The 24253-nt window shown below is 34.8% G+C and overlaps 1 protein-coding gene across 2 annotated transcripts in view; it reads right to left on the reverse strand.

The window, feature by feature from the left end:
• Positions 1-23073, reverse strand: part of FSTL5 (follistatin like 5) — a 219024-nt gene extending 195951 nt beyond the window's left edge. For both annotated transcript variants that reach the window (XM_088528108.1, XM_088528107.1), the window contains exons 1-2: positions 22938-23073; positions 5712-5745 (exon numbers count right to left, since the gene is read on the reverse strand). In XM_088528108.1, the coding sequence (XP_088384234.1) occupies positions 5712-5745; positions 22938-23060 (157 nt within the window). In that variant the 5' untranslated portion in view covers positions 23061-23073. The remainder of the gene's footprint in view (positions 1-5711; positions 5746-22937) is intronic.
• Between the last annotated feature and the right edge of the window lie 1180 nt (positions 23074-24253).

Consider the following 24253-nt stretch of genomic DNA (forward strand, 5'->3'; position numbering starts at 1 on the left):
GAGCTCTCTGAAATACTCTTAACAGTGTTTGAATTAAGGAGGAGATAGCTTTACATGGAAACTTCTGAGCAAAACATACATAGAAAAGTAAACATTTAGAGTGTTAGTCAAACTTACTAATATAAAGTTTAAATAAGTAAATATTTGTATTGATCTTTGCACAACTTCTAAAGTAGAGCATTAACAGGAATGAATGTTTCAGTAAGCATCCAGGCCCCTTTTCTCCTAGTATTGAATCTCTCATCTTTTGTTATCTGTTCAAATGAAGTTCTCATGCACTATAGAGAGAAACTTCATGAATAGCATAGAGCATGTTCTACCTACCGTAGTCCAAAAATGTCTGTCTTGGAGATTTAACAATTTAATGGAACATAACCTAAATATTTTGAAGGACAGGGATGGAGAGGGAGGCAAAAAGACAGACAGCCAAGGATACCAATATTTCATGTTACCTCTATTGCCTTCCCACAATGCTACAACACACAAAAGTAATCATAGAGTCTGTTGGTGTAGCTAGATCATCTTTCCCAGGAGTATTTTCCTAAACCTTTGACAGAGATGACTTTGTCCCTCCAACTTCCAGAATGACATAAGAATTACATTGCAGGGCAAGAATAAGGCAAGTTATTCTCTGCCACAAAGAAATTGCTTTCTGCTAGTTCCTAAAGCTGTTACTAAGTCAGAAAGAAACCCGTACAAGTTTTGTCTATCAGAAATGCAATAAAATATAGAGGGAATACTACTTGCCTTCATGTTTTCTGCATTATATATGAACTTTATTAGCAGCAGACATCTCTCTAGAGATCGTCAAGGGAATATGCACTGTTTGTCATCTCCCCCTCACCTCCACAAGATACTTTCTTCAGATGATTTAAATTATTTTCTCTTTGCTAAAATCTGCAGTTCTTGCAGAACACTACAGAGTTAATTTTTGCTTGTGCAACTACCATGCCAATGGGTCAGAAATATATATTTTTGCACTAGCTAATTGTTTTAGAGTGACATAGGACTCATATGCAATATATTCTACATCCATCAAAGCGTATGCAACTTAGTTCAGTATCAAAAGGAATGAGAGACAAACTGCAAGACATACACAACAGCTTGCTCACCCACTGGCATTCAAAAGCATCGTAATTTGTCACTGAAAAAAAGAATAACTACATTTATTGAATTAAGGCCTTAATGCTTTACTGATTCTGTCTCAGTTTATTTCAATTTTGAGCACTAACTTTAAAAAAAAAAAAAAAAAAAAAAAAAAAAAAAAAAACACACACACACACACAACAAAGACAATCTGGAATCCTAAGCAAGGCCAGAGACATTGTACAAGTATGTCGTCTTTTTAAGGAGCAAAATGCAAGATATGCAAGGGATGCCCATATGGTTTGCTCTTTATTTCTGGTACCTAAAGATCATAAAAGGAACAGATGTTTGTTAATGATATCAAAAAAGCCTGACAATATGTTCATAACAATAAAAATTACATTTTTGAAACTCATCTGTTTCAACTCATCTGAGTCACCAATGATTTTGTATCAGCTTATTAAGGGGAGTATAAAAAAAAAAGCATCAAACAGGATGAGAAATTCGGGTTGTAATTAAAATGCTGCCCGTCAATACCGTCCCATTTAGTTTTACATGTTAAAGGCATTCAAATCACAGATGATCAAGAGTGGCTTGCAAAAGTTTGAACATTATTCTTTAAAGTGTAGTTAAAGTGTTAAAGTCTAGTTAGCTTTAAAGCTAAACATCATTGCTTGCATGCACCTGTCTTTATTGGCAAATGCCAGGCTTTTATAAAAAATAATAAAAAAAAAATCTCAGATGGAATAGGTTTATGCTTTTCCACTAATTTCTCTTTAAAAGGCAAAGTACATAGCCAAAACTGGATGAGTTGTCTACAATAGTATCTCATTGATCATTATTTGTAAAACAATGATCTTTTCAAAAGCATGCCTACACTTTTTGTCTTGGTAGATGTATTTAGATTTATATGGAGATTCTCTGTATAGAAAATAACCTTAAGAAGTTCTTAAAAAGAAAGTGTCAGTACAATAACTTATATTTATCTGCAGAAGCAAGACTTGCAGACTCATTGTGACCAAGTTCAGCTACTGATCACCCGAGTCCCTACCAGTTAAGTGAAGTAGCGCACCCCTATATGTTTTTTCTTGAGTGAAGTGGTTGGAATGGTTTGAAGTTTGGCAAAAACACTAGCTAGCTTTCTGATTCTTCAGAAATTATCCCCATTTCAATACAGTTCACAACATACCTCATTAAAAGCACGTAAATTAAGTATAAGCCAAGAACAAAAATATTTAGGCTGCTTAAATACAACAGCAATTCCATTATCCCAAACATATTTCCAATTCCATTAGCAACTGTCTAGTTTATCATACTCTGGAGGTCTGGAATTAAATGTTTAGGGGTTATGTATTTGTCTGTAGGCGATAACATTGGAAAGTAACCAAGTAACTTTTAGCAATGTTCTATTGGTGATTGTTTGGCTTCTTGTTTTTGTGATGTGAGAATGTGTCTTTGGAAAAGTGAATCTGTAATTAGATTATGTTTTTGTTATTACTGTACAGTAAACAAACAAGTATGATTTAAATGACTGCAATTTGAATGGATAACAGCTCATATAGCACATATTACTTTAATATTTGTACATGTATATAATACACATCCCGATATCTTTATTGTGTTACATATTTATATACTCATATAGTGTATGTATCTTGTATTTTCTATAAAGCAAGCAATGTTATACAAAGTTGAACAGCTTATTCATGTTTTGGTCATGTTGGCTATTAAATAGAAGACTATTACGAAGCTCATTTCATTTGTATTGTGGCATGGTGATAATCATTTTCATTCCATTCAGGAAACAGTTCTCAGAAGCATCAGGACGTTTGTCAATGCATACTAAAACTTTCACATAAAAGCAGCATTTTTTACTTTCTTGCTTAAGGAGGGTGTGTACAGTATTGCTATGCATTAAATGAAACAAGAGAGAGAAGATCCCAGATCAGAGGGAGCCTGGATTGGTGCAGAACAGGGTGTGTTTGAGCATTGGTCTCTACGCGTGATTGACACTGGCTGACGGTGGAAGTAACAGATGGGAAAAACAAGAGGGTCAGAAAATTGACTGTACAGAAGCCAAAAACTACAAAGCCCAACCAGCAGCATTATCAAAACATTAATAGCAATCAGGCTTATTTCACTGGCATAAAGTAAAATGAGAAATTTCTGTACATTTCCAATATACTAAAAATTATAATAGATAACTAGCACTGTTTTATCTTGATCCTGCTGCATTCAAAAGGCATTTGACCTTCATTCTTCTGTACTATCCTTGTCTTATACAGTCTTAAAGAAGTATTGAGTAAAAACAAGATACTGAGATACTACTATCAGTAGGAGTTATGAAGCACTCCATAGTTTTATTTGTTTGGGATGTTTAACAAAATGTTGGAATTGGTCTCTGAATTAAGAGGATGGCACGGGTTCTGAAAATTTCAGAGTATTTCAAGAATCTCTGAAACCTGTTTTGGCCCCTTACTATATCTATGATAATGTATAGAGGGAAGGGAATATTGTTAAAAATATGCTCTTAGAATTTTGGTATATTTTACTTCTCTCACAAGAGCATTAAGAGAACACAAAGTGCATGTGAAAAGTGGAGATCACTGGCAATGCAGGAATATCTATATGAAAACAATACTTTGGCATTATTTCATCTAATGTACACAGTATTTCAGCAATCAAGGTACAAAATCTTACATAAAAAGTTTTGATATTTTACTAGTTAGTTGAAATCTTGCAATGACAAAGAATATATTTAAAGCATACAAAAAGAGAAATATCTCCCCCACATCCCCTCCAAATTCAACAATTAACTATAAGCATGTTGGCATAAGCATGTCAGCACAGCATATTCTTCCAATGTCTACCCTATACATGAATATTCTTTCAAACCACTGAAATCTTCTGAGTGGAATTGTCAGCTTAGACAGAGAAACGCACAGGATGTAGAAAATTCAGCAGATCAAATATTTCCTTGAGAGATGTTATGGATATAACTACAAAAATTCCAGGCACCTGAGCATCAATTTTACTGCATGTTAGAAGGTAAAGGATATCTCCCTTCAAGTACAGTTTGACACTTTGCTTTTAGCTGCAGTTGTGACCAATATTTCATAAGTTTTTGAAGATTATTTCTTTGATTACTTAAACTAGCATCTAATGAACACGATGAACACTTCTCACTAGCTCATTTTTTTTTCTTTCTGCACTTAACTGTTCCTCACTGCAGAGTCACTAAACACCTGAATATCAAATACCAAAATGTAGCTTGGAAATAATATAGATTTGTAAAGAATGCAAAGTTTTAGTAGTTTAAGTTTTCAATTTACTAAACTTTAGTATTCACAAATCACCAATTTCTGCAACCTAATTTGAGTTTTCATACTTTTGTATAATTTGTATTACATTATAAGACAATAAAAGTTTCTAAACAATACATTACAGGTTCTAAATCTCTATAGATAATTCAACTTTATATTACATTACCTCAGAAAAAGACTGAGACTTCAAGAGAAAGTTGAAAATCATAAACTGGGTGAAATGGAAGGTTTCTTTGGTTTACTTTGTTATATATACACCCTCAAAATGAAAGTCTGTAGAGACTTCTCATGATGCAAGTCATATCATGATGAAGAACTTCTCTGCACTGACAATTCCACCCAAACTTTGGATTTAGCTTATCTTTAGATGCACGTGTACAGCCATATGCAACGGAAAGCAAGGAAATTGAGATTTATGTGATACATAAAATTACCCGTTCTTAATTCACTCATGGAGGTGAAATGATTAAAAACTTCTTCCCAAAGCAATACAGGAGATGTGTTAATTTGCTACTTAAATTCATTCCTCCTCTCTTTTTACCTTGGGCTGACTTTGATTCTTTTCTCCTTTCCTCTGCCTTTGTTTTCCTTCTCGCAGCCTACTTCCATATGCACCCATTAGATCAAGACAGCAATCCTTACACCTATTGTATTCGCAATGTCACCTAACATTACTTGCTTAGCAAATTAAAATAAAAAGAAGCAAAAAAGTTCAGGCTTTTTCTCTTTTAAGTGACTTTGCTGGGGAAGAAAAAAAAAAAAGAAAAAGAAAAAAAAAGGCACAAAACCCACATTCTGGGGTTCTGGATTCTTTCTGAAGTGTCCTTGATGCAGAGCTGCGTTTTAACCCAGGTAACATAGGCACAGAGTAAGGTGCAGTGAAAATACCAACATTTGTATGCAGAAAAACACACATGAGGGGCAGTTTTTTAAAGGAAGCTTACAAAGGATGTGATTGATTTGGAAGTAAATTGGAATCATATCCAATTATAGATTTAATGACCAGAAAGGGAAAAATCTCAAGATTCTGCAGTGATACTTCAAAAATCACCTAATAACCACAGGCTGATTCCCAGTGAGAAGCTGGGCAGCCCATCCCATCCCCACTACACCATTAAGCCTAGCCCATCTCAAGCAAAAAGAGCTCTAAAAACAGCAACTTAATTGCATTTTCTGCATTTCCTTCCTCTTCCCTAGGTATATTCACGTCATTTCAAATACCACAATACCTAGGAAACAGTCTGGACAATTTAAGCAGCATAGATGCGCATTTGCTATGTTTTGAAAATAGTTAGCACTTACCTTTATTTCTTGAACTTTCCTGACTCTTCTCTTGCTGCAGTTAAAAAAGATAGAAAAAGAAACATTACTTATGCTATTAATTATCATATAAATCATAGACACAGAGGCCCAAAGCAACTTAGCCTAGTTTCTCCTTCTTTCTCAGCCCTTGAGTGCTGCAAGCATCCTCCAAAGCGTGATTTTAACTCCCCTCTCCTGCGCTCACCTAAGTCACACCATGACCACAGGTGGGGTTTTACTTGCTGGAGCACAGATTAACTATCTGCAGCAGCTGAAAGCTTCATCCCACAACAAACTTAACCAAGATCCTCTCAGCTACAAGTAGATTTTTCCCTCCTACTTTTTTCCAGCTCACACAAATCCCAGTGAACATGAAAAAAAAAAAAAGTTTTTAAAGCAAATAAAAGTAGTCTTGTCTTTAATAAAACAGCCTCAACCTGCTTTCATCGATTGTAATAACTGTAATTTCTAAATCTCTTTTCAGTTATCTTCCAGTCTTTTTATTACTATTACACATATTTTTAAGTCTTCTGCCTGAGGCATTCCAATATCCTGATTCGGAACTTTCTAGAAGGAGAGGTTTTTAACACTGCAGTTTCTAATTGCAGCAGCAATATACGACACTTTCCAGTGTATCCTACCCTGTTGCCAGCAGTGCAAGGCCGCACAAAACCACAGGTTGACTTTTGTGTTTAGAAAGCCAGTGACTGACAGAACAGCTGAATCTGTTTTGTTGTTGTGTATTTATCTGTTTTGGGAGGTAAATAAGCAGGGTGAGTCATTACACTCACACATTACACCCAGAAGACTAAATATGAGCAAGGTGTTGACAGAGCAAGAGACTCAATTTTTCTCATCATACAAGAATACTCATATATACACACATATATATCTCCTGAAAACTAAATATAGTATTAGCTTTCAAGTTCTGCTATACCTTTACAACCAAAAAAAAAAAGAGAGAGGCTTTAGGCCTTTCGGCTGTAGTAGGAGCAGGAAAAGGGAGGGCGGAGGGCAGGGATAAGCACCGCCGCCAAAAGACAACATAAACAGACAATTTAAAAAAAATATATCAGCACAAAGGAGATTTCCGTCATATTCTATGTAAACCACGTGGCTTACAGCCCTTATGCCTGTTAACATAACCTTTCTACCACATGTAATCTTCCTTGTGCAACAACTCGAACACAGCAGGCCGCGAACAAGGAAATGCGAGTGCTGTCCAGGTGATTCTTTTATTCGAACGGGTATGATTAAACCACACTTCTCTGGTTGTATTACCTGTGCTGAAAAAGTACTGAATGAGAAGCTCTCTGCAAATTTAGAAACAGAGAAACTTACGTTTTTAAGCAGCAAGTTTTACTAGGGACCCGTAGTTCCACACTGAGTATTAACAGCTCATTATTAAGAGACAAAGAAACGAGTCAAAAATATGGGCTGGTGTTGCTCAAAAGAAACTTTCAGAGGCCCAGCAAGCTCATTTTCCAGAGGACTCTCTCCGAATGCTCTGATATAGCTGAAGTTGGGCTGTTCATTCATTTTTCCCCATTTTACACCCTGGATGATTGCAGCTTGGCAATCACACGAGAGTTATTTCTTGTCCGAGTAATAATGGCTACCATAGCATGTTCTTCCAGTTTAAAGTTTAGGCATGTTTTATTTCCTGGCAGGCAATTTCCTCAGAAAGGCTGAAGTCCACATAATACAAAAGCTTTAAAACACATAACTTGAGCCATTTTCCTTAGTAGCACATTCATCCATAATCGGATATATTCACTAAACATCCCCCAAAAGAAAGAAGACAGTAAACAATTTTCTGCGTGATGCTCCGTATTGAATATAGAGTTAGCTGTTTGTCTTCAATGGTACAAGAATTTATGTGCAGCAGCAATCTGTCCCCAAGATTTCAGACTTTTTCTGTACTTGATTATACCTTCATTGCTTACATCAGTTTAAAGGCTGCTCAGTAGCCTCGGTAATACAGTTGTCTAAAATCGAAGTATTTCATGATTCACACCTATATAGAAATGCTTAGCTACTATTAATATTATGAGGTCATCTCATAACATCTACAAAAATCTACAAAAAGAGAAAAAAAAAAGTGTTTCTTATTCCCAGTAACCTGGTATTGCAAATATAAGTCAGTGATTTTTTTTTTTTCAAAAAGAAGTATGCCAAAGCTTTAGACATCTGGGAAGCACACTTTCAAAATTCTGCTTAACTGATTAAGAAAAAGAACAATTACAAGCTTGAGAATGTAATTCTGCCTTTATTGTCAATAACATATGGTATAGTCGATTGTAAAGCATTTTCAGATAGATGCAGAGTGTTTCCTAATTATAATGAATAGTATTTTCTCAAATATAAGATACTACAGATTGGGATAAATTCAAAGTAAATGTAAAGTTCTGATTCTCATGCCATGCTAGTTTTAGCATAGCTTAATTCCTTTGACATTTCTTTTTCAACTATTTGGCTTAGAAGATCTAAATAGTACTTTATTTGGTGTTCACAAAGGATAATATGTTCTCACATTCATTTTGTATCTTTTCAGAGGTCAGAAGATGAAACTTAGACTTTGCCCTAACAAGCCAGTTTAAACTCAGTGGCATCTTATTCATTTTAAGCAGGTTATGCTTAAAAAGCTTTATAGAAAATCTGTATCCAGGTTATGCTAGCATTCAAATACTGCAATTCAGATACTGCAGGACTCGGTGAACTGCTAAGCCCCACATCAGTCATTCCTTCCCCCTTTTCCTCCCTCCTTCTAGCTTGCATTAGGAAAAATAGACAATTTTCTAATAAAGTTGCAAGGCCTGTAATATCTGCTGTTCAGAGGACAGTAAGTATGTTCTGAAGACTTTATCCAAGCATTGATTATTAAATCAGAGCAGCCTTGCAGGAAAGAATATTTTTTAAGAACAAATCTTGGTTTCAAAGGAGAAGGATAGAAGCATGAAACGGAGGGAAAAAGTGTCTTTTGGAAGAAGAAGGAGTTTAACAAGTTGAGCCAAAGTTATGAGAGAAACAAAACTGACTCAGAGGAAATTAAAAAAAAATAGTTTTTTTTTTAATTGTGTTCACATTTCAGTGTTCCCCTAAAAAAAGAAAAAAAAAGTTTAATGGAAAGAAAGCATTGGCTGTAAACATATATTTTTAAATAAATGTATTTCTTAAATAAATTTCAGCTGAATTTTTTTCAGCAGCTATACATGGCTCTTACTTGTCTTGAAAGGCACTGAATTTTGGTTTTTAAACTACCATTCAACCTACTAAGAACACTTTTGCTAGTAGATTATATATCACCCTCTGCACGATACTCCTTATATTTATATGCCAGCAAGACCCCTAGCAGCAGCAAAGCACATCTAGAAATATGAAATCCCAAGTTACTTCAAGACTATTCATTTATTTAAGGGGAGTACCTCCAAATTTTAAACTTAACCTGCCTAGCAGAAATCTTTTAGAGCTAAAAATTTAAAAATATATACGCATAAATTACTGTTATTATATATACATATATATTTACTGTTAAAAAAGAAAGAAACAAGTTATCACAATGTTATATTGTTATGCACTGCTGCAAGAACAAATCATTCTGCACCCCAGTATTTTGATGTGCATCACTGTACCCCAACAGCTTGGGTACACTGTTCCTAAAACTCTCCAGCCCAATTCATCAGACAAGTTGCATGGCTTTGCAGCACTTTATATTGCACCATGCTGTACCAGTCTCATGAAAAGTATCAGTGCAGAACGTTTTAGAACTGGGAAGAAGCGCTGTGTGTCCAACAAACTGTATTCAGTGCAAACTTTTCAAAGAACAGCGGATGAAAGTGGAGAAAATGTCAAATTTTCCACTGTGTTTGTGAACTAGAAAAGATTATGGATGGCTGACCACACAAATTGCTATTCTGGCAAATCATGAGCTATAACCTACTTGCAGTATCTCTCAAACCCAGCTCCATAAAGAAACTGATTTGAATAAACAGAAATGCTTTTGCTATGTAAGGAGCACCCTTTTTCATGCTCTTTTTTCTTTGTCTTAATACACAAATGGCATTCATTTCTCTTAGAAGAAACTTCCCACAGTATTGTTGTTCAGCTGTGAAATATTTAATAAGTAATTTGGACATGGCTTCAAATTTTATTTAGAAAAGGCAACATGCAGAGTTTGACGGGATGGTCAAAGATTCCACATAAGGCACACAGATATCCATTTAAAAAAAAAGTAAGCACAGACTGATCTGTATAAATAGGTAATATTCTCAGATTACCAAAATGTACCAGGCTGCTTTAGAAACAGTCAATCTAATATCTTAGCCACACTGATATATGTATTTTGTATATTCTCCTAGCGTTCATGCTGATGCTTTTCCCTTTCTAGGTGGAGCACAGTTGGTATCTCTAAACCATTCAGGAGCTCCCTGTAGAAGCCACAGACTTCCAATTAATTGTGTGTTCTTAAAAAACAAACTACATCCTGCCTGCCAGAGGGAACTAGTGATAAAGAAGAGCCACATTTCTTTCTTGCAATACTCTAAGGCAAACTGTACACGTATGTATTGATTCTATTCAAAAAGTAACTGCTAAATTAATTATATTCTTAAAATAAACAAAGTGCTAATTAGTCTGAAACATACTGTAGATTGTCCTTGATATGTGAGCAAATTAAAATAATTTAATAAACATAAACCACTAATGAAAGAAATTTTGATGGAAGAAGGAGTGTAAACTTATTTGCTCGATTAACATTTTATAATGAAAACTTACCATCAACCATATCATACAATGTAGTTAAGATGCAGGAAATCACCTTTGTGTTCATTACATTTAATGTGCATACTGCAGTCGAGGTACTGTGTTACTATCAACTTTTTTGATGAATTATGAGGAATTGATGCTATTAAAGGTAATATTTCAATACGAGAGGCAATACAATGACTAATTGAAAGAGATCTAGATTATATACGTGCAGATTTTATTTATTTATTTATTTATGGATGAAACAATAGTATTGTCACAGCCAGTAGAGATCCAAGATCACCACATAGCACACAACAATTTTTTAAAGTGTTTAAAGAATAAATTTGATCGATGACATTATGGTGAACATTTACGTTTCAAGTAGTTTTACAGAATTAGACTTCATCAGAAACTCACATCAACTGCACTACAGTTGCAATTGGCACCCAAAATGCATGCAAAGCAGCAACGATGTCTATGTTTGCAAATCTATTCTGACAAGTAGCAGGAGGCAAGGCAGTAGGCAAGGCCATGGCCTCTACCTAGGGAAGGAAGGAAGAAAAAAAAAAACAAGCAAAATGTGATGTATTTTCCAGCTATTCTTGTCAGAGCTCCAAAGGAATCTGCTATGGGCTGTTCTTGGGTTGTTAACCCATCATATGAATGTACGATTGCGTGAGGAAAGCAAGATGCAGAGCAAGGTGGCTAGGCACAAATTTGGAAAAATACAAAGGTGTGGAAGGACTTTTCACAGAATTAATGTTACTCATTACCAGATATATAGTCTTATACACAGAAACCTCTGGATTAGATGTGTCAAATCATGAAGCCACAAGGTATGAATCCTTATGGAAGGAATCTCCACACTAAGGCTAATCCACAGCTTTTCTATTTCGGCACGCCTGACAGCTTGAAACCAAGAGCGCTGGTAATGCACACAATGCTCCTTGTCAGCCTTGGCCCATGGACAAAACCTTGGTTGTTGATGTGGAATAATCACTGTGGGCTAAAGTCAGAGCTAAATCCTAACTTTCCTCAATGCCCAATGCACTGAGGTAGCTGCATACTAATGTCAGAGTAACACAACCTAAACCAAGCAGATTTCTGGAAACCTGATTATATTCTACAAATAATACTTCTTTTCAGGAAGGGTAAAGAGAGAAAGATGAATGTATGTTTAAAACACAGGTTTTTCTGGTAAGATTCCACATGGAGAATCGTTGATGATACATGGGGACTCATTTCCTCATGTTAAAAGTCCTATGTGCAGCAGGTTGCAAATAGCTCCCAAGAGAACTAAATCTCCTCAGTAAAATTAGGTCCATATGCCCTGATTAGTACTGAAAGAAGCCGAAAAGTACTTTCGATTTTTATCTTATCTTTAAATTCACGGACGCTCATTTCACTAAATCATTGGTTTTTATTAGGATTGTAAAGTACTTTCCTATTGTCTTTTTATTTCTAGTCTCGACGTAGTCCAAACATACTCTTTAATATTCTGCAACCCCAGTGAAGCCATTAATAAGTCCAAACACACCTTTTTTTTTCCCTCTGTTTCACTGAAGCAAAGAGGAACCTGAGTTCCAGATTTTTATTAAATCTGGTTATTTAAAATGAGAGGGGGAAAAAAACATGTTGACTCCTAAATGCTTGAATCCTTAAAGTACTTAACATGTGGCTTAAATAGTAGATAAGGCATACATTGAAACATACATAGACTACTGCTACTACCACCAAAATACAAGTTTGTATACTGAAGAGAGGATGTTGTGTCATCAAATCCAAGTTACAATGATATTTAAATAGGTAGGAGCATGAACATTAATGAAATTAACATTTCATAAAAGGTGATTACACGAGTGTATGAGAGTACTGCACAGTTTGCATTAATTTTTAAATGCTCAAACATTCAATGTAGAACTACATTTCCCCATATGGGCAGCAGCTGATTTTCTTTCTTTTAAACTACCAAGAAAGAAGTGAGATTATATAGGAAGGCCTGGTGAGATGCCATAAATGAATCTCTATCTCTCTGTGTAAGCAACATAGAGAATATATAATATTCAGTGTATATTTTTATTTTAGAATTATCTGAGGACACTCCAGATTTGAGCGGACAAAGAAAAGGGAAACAGATCTCTATGCAGGAATATTTCACCATGCTGAATTATCACTTGAAATTCCAAGGGACAGGCCTTAATAGGTGTTCAATTACCTTCCCACATGCGCGAGTTTTTAAGACTTCAGTACTCCCACAATTACTGAGAAGTATTATATTTCCTGACAACACAGTGTTATTTTTCCCCCAAAAAACAGTGCAGATGGATTTTAGTTGCACAGTTCCTATTGACATTAATGGCAGTAATTTGCCTAAAACCCTATTCTGTTTTTAAAATTTCAGAGATGGTTTTTAAGTGTAATTTTCTAAAGTGTAATTTTCTCAAAGCAACATAATGTGCATTGCAGTTTATTATTCAGCCTGTCTGAAGCTCATTCAGATCTTATCTTTCCTCTTTGCAAAATTTTATCAAGATAAAAGGAAATCTGCAGGAAGAATGATTATTAGAGAGCATAGACATGTCAGTGTCAATATCAATTACCTCCTTACAAACCAGGAATGCAAGTAATATTTAGTCTGCTTTAGGACATAATCGTGGGTAAAATTGCAGTATATCTACTAGTATTGATTAAAACCCTATGCTGAGAATTTTCTAGGAATAATGTGCTGTTTCTACCAGGGCTCATAGAGTTGAAACGGAAAGAGAGGTTCGTGATATGAATATTAATCAGTTGCATCTGCCCCTTTGTAAAACATAAAACATATATTTGAGGAATATGCTCCTCCTAACTAGGGATTCTACAAGATTCATTGCATTACCTGATGTGTGAAATTTAGGAAATAAGAATATAAAATTATGATTTTTCTATTGAATCTTGGAAAATTCAAGATTAGTTTGGTGTGTGATTGTTGCATATGAAATAACTCTCCAAAATGAACTATCAAGTAGAGCTGTACAGACTACAGACATATCAGCAATAGGATTCTCCCCACTATGAAACAAGTAACATAAAAATTATCACACTTATCAATTAGGACGTCAGATGTCTTCTACTTTTCCTTCCCTGCCCCTACTTAAACTCATTACTTATAACTCTTACACTAGCAGAGGCAACTAAAATAACATTCCCTTGTGGGTTTTTTTTACTATGAATAATCTGTACTGCAAAAATATCCCAGTAGTGATTCAAAAATCCTGTGCTTCTTAATATCTTCATTATGCTTCATTTTGATACCTTATTAATAGCTGCTGCTATCAGTTCTCTATCATACTTCCATAAAGTCCTATCCTTTACATTTGATGGTAGAATATTCCACTGGTAGAATTTTCACATATGAAAATTCACATCAAATGACGTAATATCAAAAGAATATTGATGAAGTCAACCATGGGAAATGGTGCCAGGTCATGTGAAAAGTGCCGACAACTTAAAAAGTTAACTTAATTCTAGCAAAATAATGTTTGAACAAGAGCAATAGAAATTAAGAGCATTTCCAGTCAGAGAGCAAAAGACTGTACCAGTGACTTGAAGAGTGGTGGATTTTACTTTTCTTTATAAATAGCAGTTTGAATTATAAATTGTTATTCCAGACTGCGAATCCAGGATATTAGGTTAAACAGGAATCAAATGACTGATAATTTTGGTGTGTTTTCAGTGGACAGGGGAAATAGAAGGAATTTTTATTTCAAATTAAATTCTTTTAAAATATAAAGAGTAGTGGAATAGCAGTGGATAAAAAAATAATGTAATTAACAATGAGGGAGATCATTAAAACAGATGTGATTAATGTCATATATTGATTAAAGACATATTTATTGCTGTTGTATTTGCAAGTGTAAACCGTCTGTACTAATATTTAACAAGCTACATTAAATGAAAACTTAGAATTGCCAAAGAACTGAGAAAGCATTTCCAGTGCAACAATAATTTCTTGCTTATTTCCTTGATTACTTTCAGCAAGATCAAATAGAAACATTTTTTGTTGTTACAAAAAGTTGGGAGTTCTTTATTTTTTACGCTTTAGTTTTTATTGCTCCATGTTGTGAAGGCATTACACACAATCAATTCAATGTATATGATAAATTATATATATCATGATATCATATATATGATTGCTGTGACATGATAACAAAAGCCACAGGTTGCTTAACCTGACGTCTTTGTAACATGAAATCAGGATAACTGACATTATAAAATATGAGTTTATAAAATATGAGTAATATTTCACAAAACATGACTTCAAATTTACTATGATAAACTAATTGAAAACATAGTAGTGGAGAATGGTTGCCTATGGGAATGTATTATTGCATGACTATTATATGAAAGGAATTGTTGAAAAACACAAGTTTGTGGACAATATTTTTAGCAGGCATAGAATGGTAGCATGACAAATAATAATACATGGTACACATATAAAATATTACTGTGTGCCTGCATGTAAATGGGATTTTTTTTTTTTTTTTTTTTGCAAAAATAAAGGAAAACTTCGAGAACTGGGTAGACCATTCTTGTCATGCAGACATGTTACAGTACAAGAGAATTCATCATGCTTTATAAGATATTTGCACATAATATTTTGGAATACTAGATGCTACTGGGAGAAAAAGGCATAAAGCTGAAAGCCTCTAGAAGCTGAAACTAGATAAACTTGATGTGGAAAGAAAAATCTTGAAAGTAGAATTTTTGAAAGAATATGTCACTGTTTTATGTCAGAAGCTCTCTGATATCTCTTATAAGAATAAAACCACTGTGTTCTCTTAGTTTGTATAGTATGAGATCTTATTTAAGCTCCTCATTTCCCATAAATTATTCTTTAGCTCTTCAATTCAATTTTTGTTCCCTGCATTGACTCAGAACTTCTAAATCAATACCACTACATGGAGAAATTAATGTCTTGTCCTGTGGAGGGCTCTATCTTACTATTACTTACGGACTAAGATAGCCAGATTCCAGCCCAATATTTGACCGTAATGATTTCTGCCACCTATGAAAGAAGGCTGAGTAAATTAAGATGGGACTGGATTTATTATTTCTAGTGTCTATTCTAGACACCTGAAACCAATATTCCTTTATTTTCATTATGAACTGTGGTCTTAGAAGCACTGTTGAGTAAACTTAGTATTCGGATCAGGTTAAATCATCTGAAGAGCAATAAAGGATTTTCAAAGGCCACCAAAAAGGTATTGCAATGAGTTTCTACAGCTTTGATTGGACTGATGGTTTCATTAGCTCAGTTGTAAAAAGTGTTTCTATATTAAGATGTAAAATCCCAAAAACACTTTTTTAACTTTTTGCTAAAAAAGTCGCAAGGCTTAAGGCAAATAGATAGCTAAAATTGTTCTGAAGTGAATCAAAGTCAAAAGAAATATCACGGAAAAATTCATGAAGCTACACAAATTAACTGGATGTTATTTACATTTGCTAAAAGCTCAAGAAAAATGTTTTCAAAACAAAAACCTATTTTCCAATTTTCATATGAAATAAAGTTAAAGAATTTAGTGACCGGAGACTTTCTTTTTAAAAAAATAAATTAAAGAAGCTCAAACATCTATAAACGAAAATAAACTTTTAAGAAATTGCGTGCACTTTCTTTTGGAAAAAATCTTAGGACAAATTAACCAATGAAGAAGCAAATTAACACTAGGAAGATGCCTCAGGAGTTTTAAAAAAGAAAAAATTCTATAGTTATTTTTTCCTGACACATAGAATATAGAACTGACAGTTTTAAAATACAGATACCCAAAAGAGACAGATTTAAAATCAAATATTTAATCAGTCTAACTGAAGCCAGTTCAAAAGGAATCCAATTCTATTTTATAATCAGTCTATGTAACTTATACTTTTCAAACAAAACACTTTTATGCCAATGCTGCACTTACTCAGTTGAGAATATAATCTGTATAGCTGCAGCATCTATTGGTGTTAAAAAATGAATGTTTTCAGTATATAATTCAAAATTCATTTCCAAGCAGAATTAGCTGATTATAATCAGAAAAGTGAGAAGTAAAGCACATTAGATTATTATTTAAAATGATGAAACTGATGTACATGCCAGTTTGTCTACATACCAATAAAGCTGATTGCACTTGCACTATAACCCAAGTTCATCATTCTGTAATATTTGTATATTGATTTGGCATATTATTTTTCACATTATAAGCACTGTGTATGCTGCAGGACACAACTTTCACTTTAATGAATGAAGCTAATAAAAATTGCTTATGCAAAGACATCACACAAGTCTAGCATGCACATAACTTACTCCAGTTCATTTAGTCCATATATTTATACCTCACCCCTATACTGGTGAAGTTTCCATATTCCGCATAGTTTCATATCAAAAAATTAAAGGATAAGGACATATATTTCTCTGCCTCCTCATGCATCCAAAGGCCAAATATATCATCACCTACCAGATAAGGCAAGTAGGTATTAAATCCCTGGGGAAAAAAAATAGTGGGAAAAGAGAAGCAATGCAAAAAAATGGATTAAAGAGTTTGTCTGATAGGGAAAAAAAAAAACAGGAGAGCTTAAATTATATCCAAATAACCTTGTGCAGCTGAAGAGACAACAAAGTAAGGAAGAAGTAAGGAAGAAGGCAGGAACACATAAATTTTTGTAGCAATAACCCCTTCAACTGTCCGGCACCTTTCATAATCTTGGAAATCCAATTTGTGCAAATGGGAGCAAGTAGCAAAGCACCCCAGCTTATGTATAAACCAAATCTCTTCCGGCTTTGTTTTGCCACTGAGATTGTAATTTGTGATTATGACACAAATCATTGTAATATAACATGAAAAAAATACATTTTCCATGTATTATCTCATCAGATCAAGAATCTGATATCATAGTTGATATCAGCATGATACAGATTGTGTTTGCATCAACCCCAGATGTATCAGGAAGGCCCTTCCTGATAGACATTTATCCCATCTATTCAGAAGCAAATTGGCAATATAATTCCTAGAAAGCAATGCAGGAAGGCCCAGTTGCATAAGGTAAAAAATAACCAGATTAATTCCATGCAACACTAATTTATACTTCAGTCTTTGTTGCCAACACATGCAACAGGTACATGATACATGAAATCAAAAAGCCACTGCTAATTAAAAGCTAGTTCATATTTTTGGATCTCATCATCCCTTAAAATAAGAGGATGAGATTAATCTTTGACACAGCAGTGATTGCCAGTGTCAGGATAGCACAACAAGAAGTTCAGTGCAGGGGTAGAGATGGATCTCTTCTCTCGTAGCCCAACAGGCTTCCTGAGTGAAAGGTTACAGCTAGGTGTTGCCAATGAATAGAAAATATAATACAGAAAATACAATACAGAAAATTTACACTTCCTTTAATTCCAGATTTTGACTTTTTTTTTTCCCCCTCACACAGGATGCTTGGAATTAAAGGAAGGAATGTAGAATAAATTTTACTGAAAGATTGTGCCAGTGTCTTTCCTAAGACTCCTTCGAAAAATAAGTTGAATATGTGGTGAAGAAATAGCATAAACAATATTTTTATTACAATTATATAAGCTGATATCAATTCTGATTGCAAAGGACTTAAAAAAGGCACACCTTTATATACTATTGCTGATAAAGAGATAGCAGATTACACTGCAAGATATTCTTCCTATCCCTGAAAAAGCAAAGTAAAAAAACAAAAGAAGTTTTATATGAGTTCTTGACAAAATTTAGCCAAAAAATAAAAAATCTTAGTTAAATGAAATCTTGGAATCTGCACAGGATACAAGCTTCAGGAACCCTTGAAATAAAGAGAATTCGCATATGACTTTAGAACTGAGAGCACCATTGATATGCTTCAGGAAATCTCTGTTCTTAGTATGCAGAATTCACTGCTGCATCTTACTGGAACGCATTTTTTTCCTCTCTTTGTGTCTTTAGGACAGAGAATTTAAGAGGATCAAACTCTATGACTCGTCAGAGCGTGCAGGGAAACAGAATTTTCAGATAAATATTGTGAACTTTAAACCTCAGAAGAGAGAGACCAGGAGACCTTGGAGACCAGGTCGTGCAAAATAAATAAATTAATAAATAACCCAGAATATTTTTGAAACCCCAGTACTACCTTCTGCATGTTTCTTTTTTGACTGTAAAACTCTAACTGGAAACCAAATCCTTGAACACGTAGCTCATCTAAATTGTACAGATGTTTCACTATAACGTAGAACATGCTATTAGTCATGCAGACCATTCATAATGTTCAGGCAAAAGGCTAAATGTAAAGCATGTATTTTAAGCTTTGCGCTTATACATTCTATTTTTTCTTTAGTAAGTCAGTATAATATTATATATTTTCTGTTATTTCATCTCATTCATCTCTGTCAACTCAGGAAGAGTTATTATTGTGTAAACACCTCTTACTTGTGCCAAGATCTGATCTTACTTGGGCGTAAATTAATGAGTATCAGAGCTGAACTTCCTAAATAACAGCAACCAGACGCTATAAGGGAAAAGGGAAAAAGAGAGGTAGATTTTCCTACAGAACCCAGCACAATAATATTCTTATCTGTAGAAATAATGTAAAGAAAAAAGAATCTCTTCACCTGAATCTGATCCTACCAACACTTCTTTAGAACAAGACTAAACAACAACCGGGCTGGAAGCAGTTTGAATTAGTTTGATAAAAACGGATGGGAAAAGTTGTCCATGAAAGCCATTAGAAAAGGCCGAGCGCGTCCCCTCTGCCACATCCTCGCTGCACCCCACCTTTCCAAGCGGGAAAATGCCCTTTCCCTACTGGAGCTGCCCACCCCTTGCCATAACCCCAGGCATCATCTCAATCCAAACTCCTGGATTCTTGCCCCTCTCCTTTATCCTCATTCCCCTGATCTCCTCCTACCTTTGCCCATCCTCCCCAGCTGGTAGTTGCTCTGATTTCAGTGTAAGAGTATTAACTGCAGAAGATGAGAATCAAGCCTAAGTAAGGGGCATCCACATGATGACGATGGTTAAATTACCAGTCTTCGCTGATTGCCTTTTGAGATTTAAAAAATTATTCCTTACCCATAATGATATGATACCCACTGAGCTACTGCAGTTAGTTTTATGGATCCTCCTCCTTTCCCCCATTACTTGTTTGACTTCCCCTGGCTTGCTGAGGAGGATGTGCAGGCAGAATTAGCCTGCTCTGGAACACACCTGGGGATGTACAAACCCTATTCTGCATTTCTTGGCTTCTGGTTAAGAATCAGCAACTGATCGTCATGGTTTGCAGACTGACGTCCTCCTATTTGTGCCTGCAAATCTCCCAGCACGCATTTGTTCACTGAGAACACTGCACAGACATTGCTTTAGTTGTCAGAGCCAGGCAAATCATAAGTTCATTAGGTTGCCAAAAACACTTTCTAGTGATTTCAAGTGGGAACGTAAGTATTAAAAAATTATCTACAATATCTCAATGGCAATGCAGAAAGATTCCCAAACGAAAGGTCTCTTACAATCTTTTTCCATTGATTTGGCTGATGTAGCTCAAAAGATTAATTGACATAACAAGAAATTCACATACTATTCAGACATACACTGTTTTTTTTTTTTTTAGCATAACCTCAAAAACGTAATCCATGCAGTTTGATGGTGGGAAGTGACTAGAAAGAAAGTTCTCAGGAGTCCTCTCCAACAGCCATGCCTGGTCAAGGCAGTGGTGGGAGATATGAGATAAGGCAGAATTAGACCAATTTCTACCCATTTAGGAAAAAAAAATGGCTAATGGCTACAATCTACTAAAGGTGAGGCCAGTTCTACTGCTCTTGAGCCCAGTCTGACTCCCAAGAACCAAGAGAGCAGAAGGTCTGTACTGGAACAAGCATGTGAATACAGCTGGGGCTCTTTGGACCTCAAATATCCACCTTTTTTTTCCCCCAGGGCATAGTTGTGATGGTAAATTTATTAAAAAACTATTAAAGATATGCTACTTAAATAAGACCAGGCAATTAAGGATATTGCATAAATAAAGCTTAACACTAACACTATTTAAAGATAACACATGGAACCTTGTATTTTGGGCCACTGTATTTAGGAGCAGAACAGGGCCTGGTCTTTTGCATTCATGTATGCAGAATGAAAATATAAGTAAAACAAAAGTGAGACGGTCACAAAATCTCAGTTCTTCCTTATTTTCTGATTTCATATATAAGACATGCAATCAAACATTTCATCTTCATGGGCAAAAGGCTTAGAACTATATGGTTTGAGCCATACGGGTTTGGAAGCTAATTGCTTAGCCCTGTATGTTATAAATTATTTCAGGTTTTCTGTTAGAAACTTTCCAGAAAAAAATAGACCAAATACTTGGAATTCAGCTGTGCTGGATATTAAAACTAGTTCCAAGTAATGACTAATAAAATTAGACCTTCACATAAAAATCGTCTTCTTGTGAAAACCTTTCAAAGTGGAAACTTTTATTAATAGACTATAAAATGAATTAGCAAGTCTACTCAATAAAAACCTTGCAATTCCTACCGATTAAGTTAAGCACATAGAACTACATTTTTATATAGTGAGAAATTGCTGCATATTTACAGGATATAGAGAGCAAAGATGGGAAATGGGCAATACCTATGGCATTAGATCGAACTTTTGGCTAGTGTCAAAATATAGCAATTTCTCATATTATCAGACTGCTCTGGCATTTCTATCCAATGAAATATTGTGGTGTAAGATCAGAAATTTTAGTTATTTAAATACCTAAAACATGTTTACTATGATTTTCTGCATTATTCCAACAACAAAAAAGTAATATTGGAGACAAAAGATAGTAGTTTCCATTACTTCTTTTAAACACTGGTTTCTTAGTTTAAGGCAGCACAATCATCTTCTAAGGAAAAATCACCTGTAGACTCACATGCTTCAGCACTGAAAATTTCTAGCATTGAGACCAGTTTTACTAGTTATTTCCACCACTGAGGGATATGAATTCCATGCAATTATGGAGTCAGAATTTAAATCAGCTGTATGATCTAATCTATCCAAAGTAGCATAATATGACCATATCCTTGTCAAGCGTTACACCAAGTAATATATGTTTATTCGATTGCAAATAATCTAAGCCAGGCAGATTGTGAAAACCAGAACAGAGACACTGCCATCAGCAAAGGAAGATAATGATATATTTGAATATTCTGTTACAGGAGAAGTGTATATTTATAGCTTTTTTTTTTGAATGCAACTCAGATACACACAGGAATAAGAAAACTCCTGTAGGCAATATCTATAATGCGAGGTAATGGAGCTTTAGGGATTTTTTTTCAGTTCTCTGAAGAATCAGGTCACTTATTTGGCAAAATATGCTGGAATTTCCTGCTGACGGGCATGTTAATAGGCCGTCTTTCCTTTGGAAACCAGGATGTGAGGGACCATGCAGCTCTGGGTTACATCCCACCATAAAGTTAGCAAACCACCAAAATACATACCTCTGAAAATGAAGAAAAAAAAAACGTAGGCCAAATTCCATCATATGAAATCAACATTGTAGAGATGTAGATGAATGAATGGCCAAGAAAATGAAAGAGGGACAGGGGAAGAAAGGGAAATTAATTTGCACAAAGGGAAGAAGAGGAGGAAGTGAGACTCTCAGAATGGACATGATGTTCTGGGGCCTTACAAGATCCCAATTAAGCTCTGAATTTCAAAAGTCTTTTGATGAGGAAAATACTGGAATTATTTTTTCTTTCTTCCAGTGAGGGATGGATTCTTAATTCCATTGTTTCTATGACCCATATAAAAGAGAATCCAACAGTAGTTGGTAAACCACAAATACCATTGTTTTTTTCTTAAATCAGCTCAGGCACAAATGCATTTTCAAAATTAAAAATTAAAGCAATGGATTAAGGAATATTTTCTCCTTAAGTATAAGGAATGAAGAATAAGTGGAAAATCTCTCTGCCTTCAATGCATGTACATATATATGTTTGTATACACACATTCATGTGTGTGTGCGTAAACCCACCAGTGTTAACATTGTCGTGCTTTTTACAGCCTGTTTCAATGTGAGAGTTATCATATTACAAATATTATTAGGGAACAGCAATGTACTGTTACTTCCACATATAACCCAGTATTAATGCCAGGGACCATATATATCTGAGGAAAGGTGTCCTAGTTAAACAACATTCCTTAGGGGACAAACAATTTTGATTTCTCATTTGCTTGAAATTTCTGATATTTAGCATCCACAGTAACAATAATAGATTAATTGCCTGATATTTTAATTATATATAAGCAGAATTCTCAATGGCTTCTGTTATAAGCACCTTCTCCCTATACAATGAGATAGGAATGAATGATAGTGGATCATTTTTAATTTCTAATCATTACTCCAATAAATACAAGCAATAGGAGGCTAGTAACTTATCCCTTGATCATGCAAGAAGAGCCAAAAGAAACAGAGAATAGTCAATACCTTGTGGCGTAATCTTACTAGAGGCTGATAGGGCTTGAAGTCGTATCCTTCCTTGGCTGGCCACCCGTCTGTTCCCAACAAAAGGCATCCAAGAAATAAAGCAGCGGACCACCACATAAACATCTTTACAGGTCTGGTTCTGTCAAAATAAAATGAGATAGTTCAATGACAAACTGGTCAATTTTGGTGCAAGTCATATGGTAAAAGTTTACGATACTGCTGTTCAACTCGGTGGACTTAAATAAATATAATCAAAGTAGAGTAATACATCTGACAGGAAAAAAAAAAGGAAGCAATTTTTTTTTAATGAAAAATGTTCATCAGTTCTTTTGTTTGCAAGTACAGTCTCTTCAGATGCACTGCTCACATCCTGAAAGATATTAAATAAAGTATTTGTTGCATTATTATTGTCACTATCATACTGACATTGAAAGTCTTAAATATAAGGAAAACATTGTATTTTCTGCCAATGTTCAGGATAGTTTTTTACATCACACTACTGAAATTCTGTGCTGAAATTCTATAGCTTTATAGTATGTGTCAGCATTACAAGCATATGCCCAGCCTGTTAAGTAAACTCCCTAAATCTTGTTCCAGATTGACCCGCAATCAGATCTAAACTAAAAGGTAGTTTAGTTGAAAAACCTTAATTTGGTTGTTTGTGTTTTTGATTTTTCATCCAGGATGAAACTTTGAAACAACAGATATTTCATAGTATTACAACCTATTATCTCTTTCTGTGATTGCAGAAGGGATTCAATAGCTATGCTTATTTGCATAAGTAAGAGCACCTTGTTGACAGTTGTATAAGAATGGGAAAAATCACACACCTTAAACAAAGCTACCTAACTCTATTACGATGCAATGAAATCTGAAAGAATATTTACATCTAATCTTTTAATCCTGATGTAAAGCTTAAAAAATATAGGCTGCCTCCATAGATAAACTGGAAGTGTTTTATCAAGAATGAGAAGAAGACAGGACAAGGCCATCCTCAGTGGCTGATACATACAACCTCCTGTTCTTTGGAAGGAACAGAAGGATACCATCCATTTACCACATAAATATTTAACTATTCGATTTGAATACTTATTTCTTGAATCAATCAACTGATCATCCTTGCAAGGGATGCTGAGAAAAGCACAGAGAGTTTGTATCATGGCTGCTTTTGAGGGAAGACAAGGACATTATAACTCCATAAAGGTAAATGAGAGCCGTGGAAGGCTTATTACAATCATACTCACAGATTCTATAGGTGCACATGGTGCAAGAGTCTCACTATATGGTTCCTGATGGGCCTACAAATGTTCATTTCC

The sequence above is a fragment of the Tinamus guttatus genome, unplaced genomic scaffold (genome assembly GCF_059628265.1).
Source record: "Tinamus guttatus ecotype Peru unplaced genomic scaffold, ASM5962826v1 Tinamus_guttatus_pri_ptg000301l, whole genome shotgun sequence".
Taxonomy (NCBI): Eukaryota; Metazoa; Chordata; class Aves; order Tinamiformes; family Tinamidae; genus Tinamus; species Tinamus guttatus.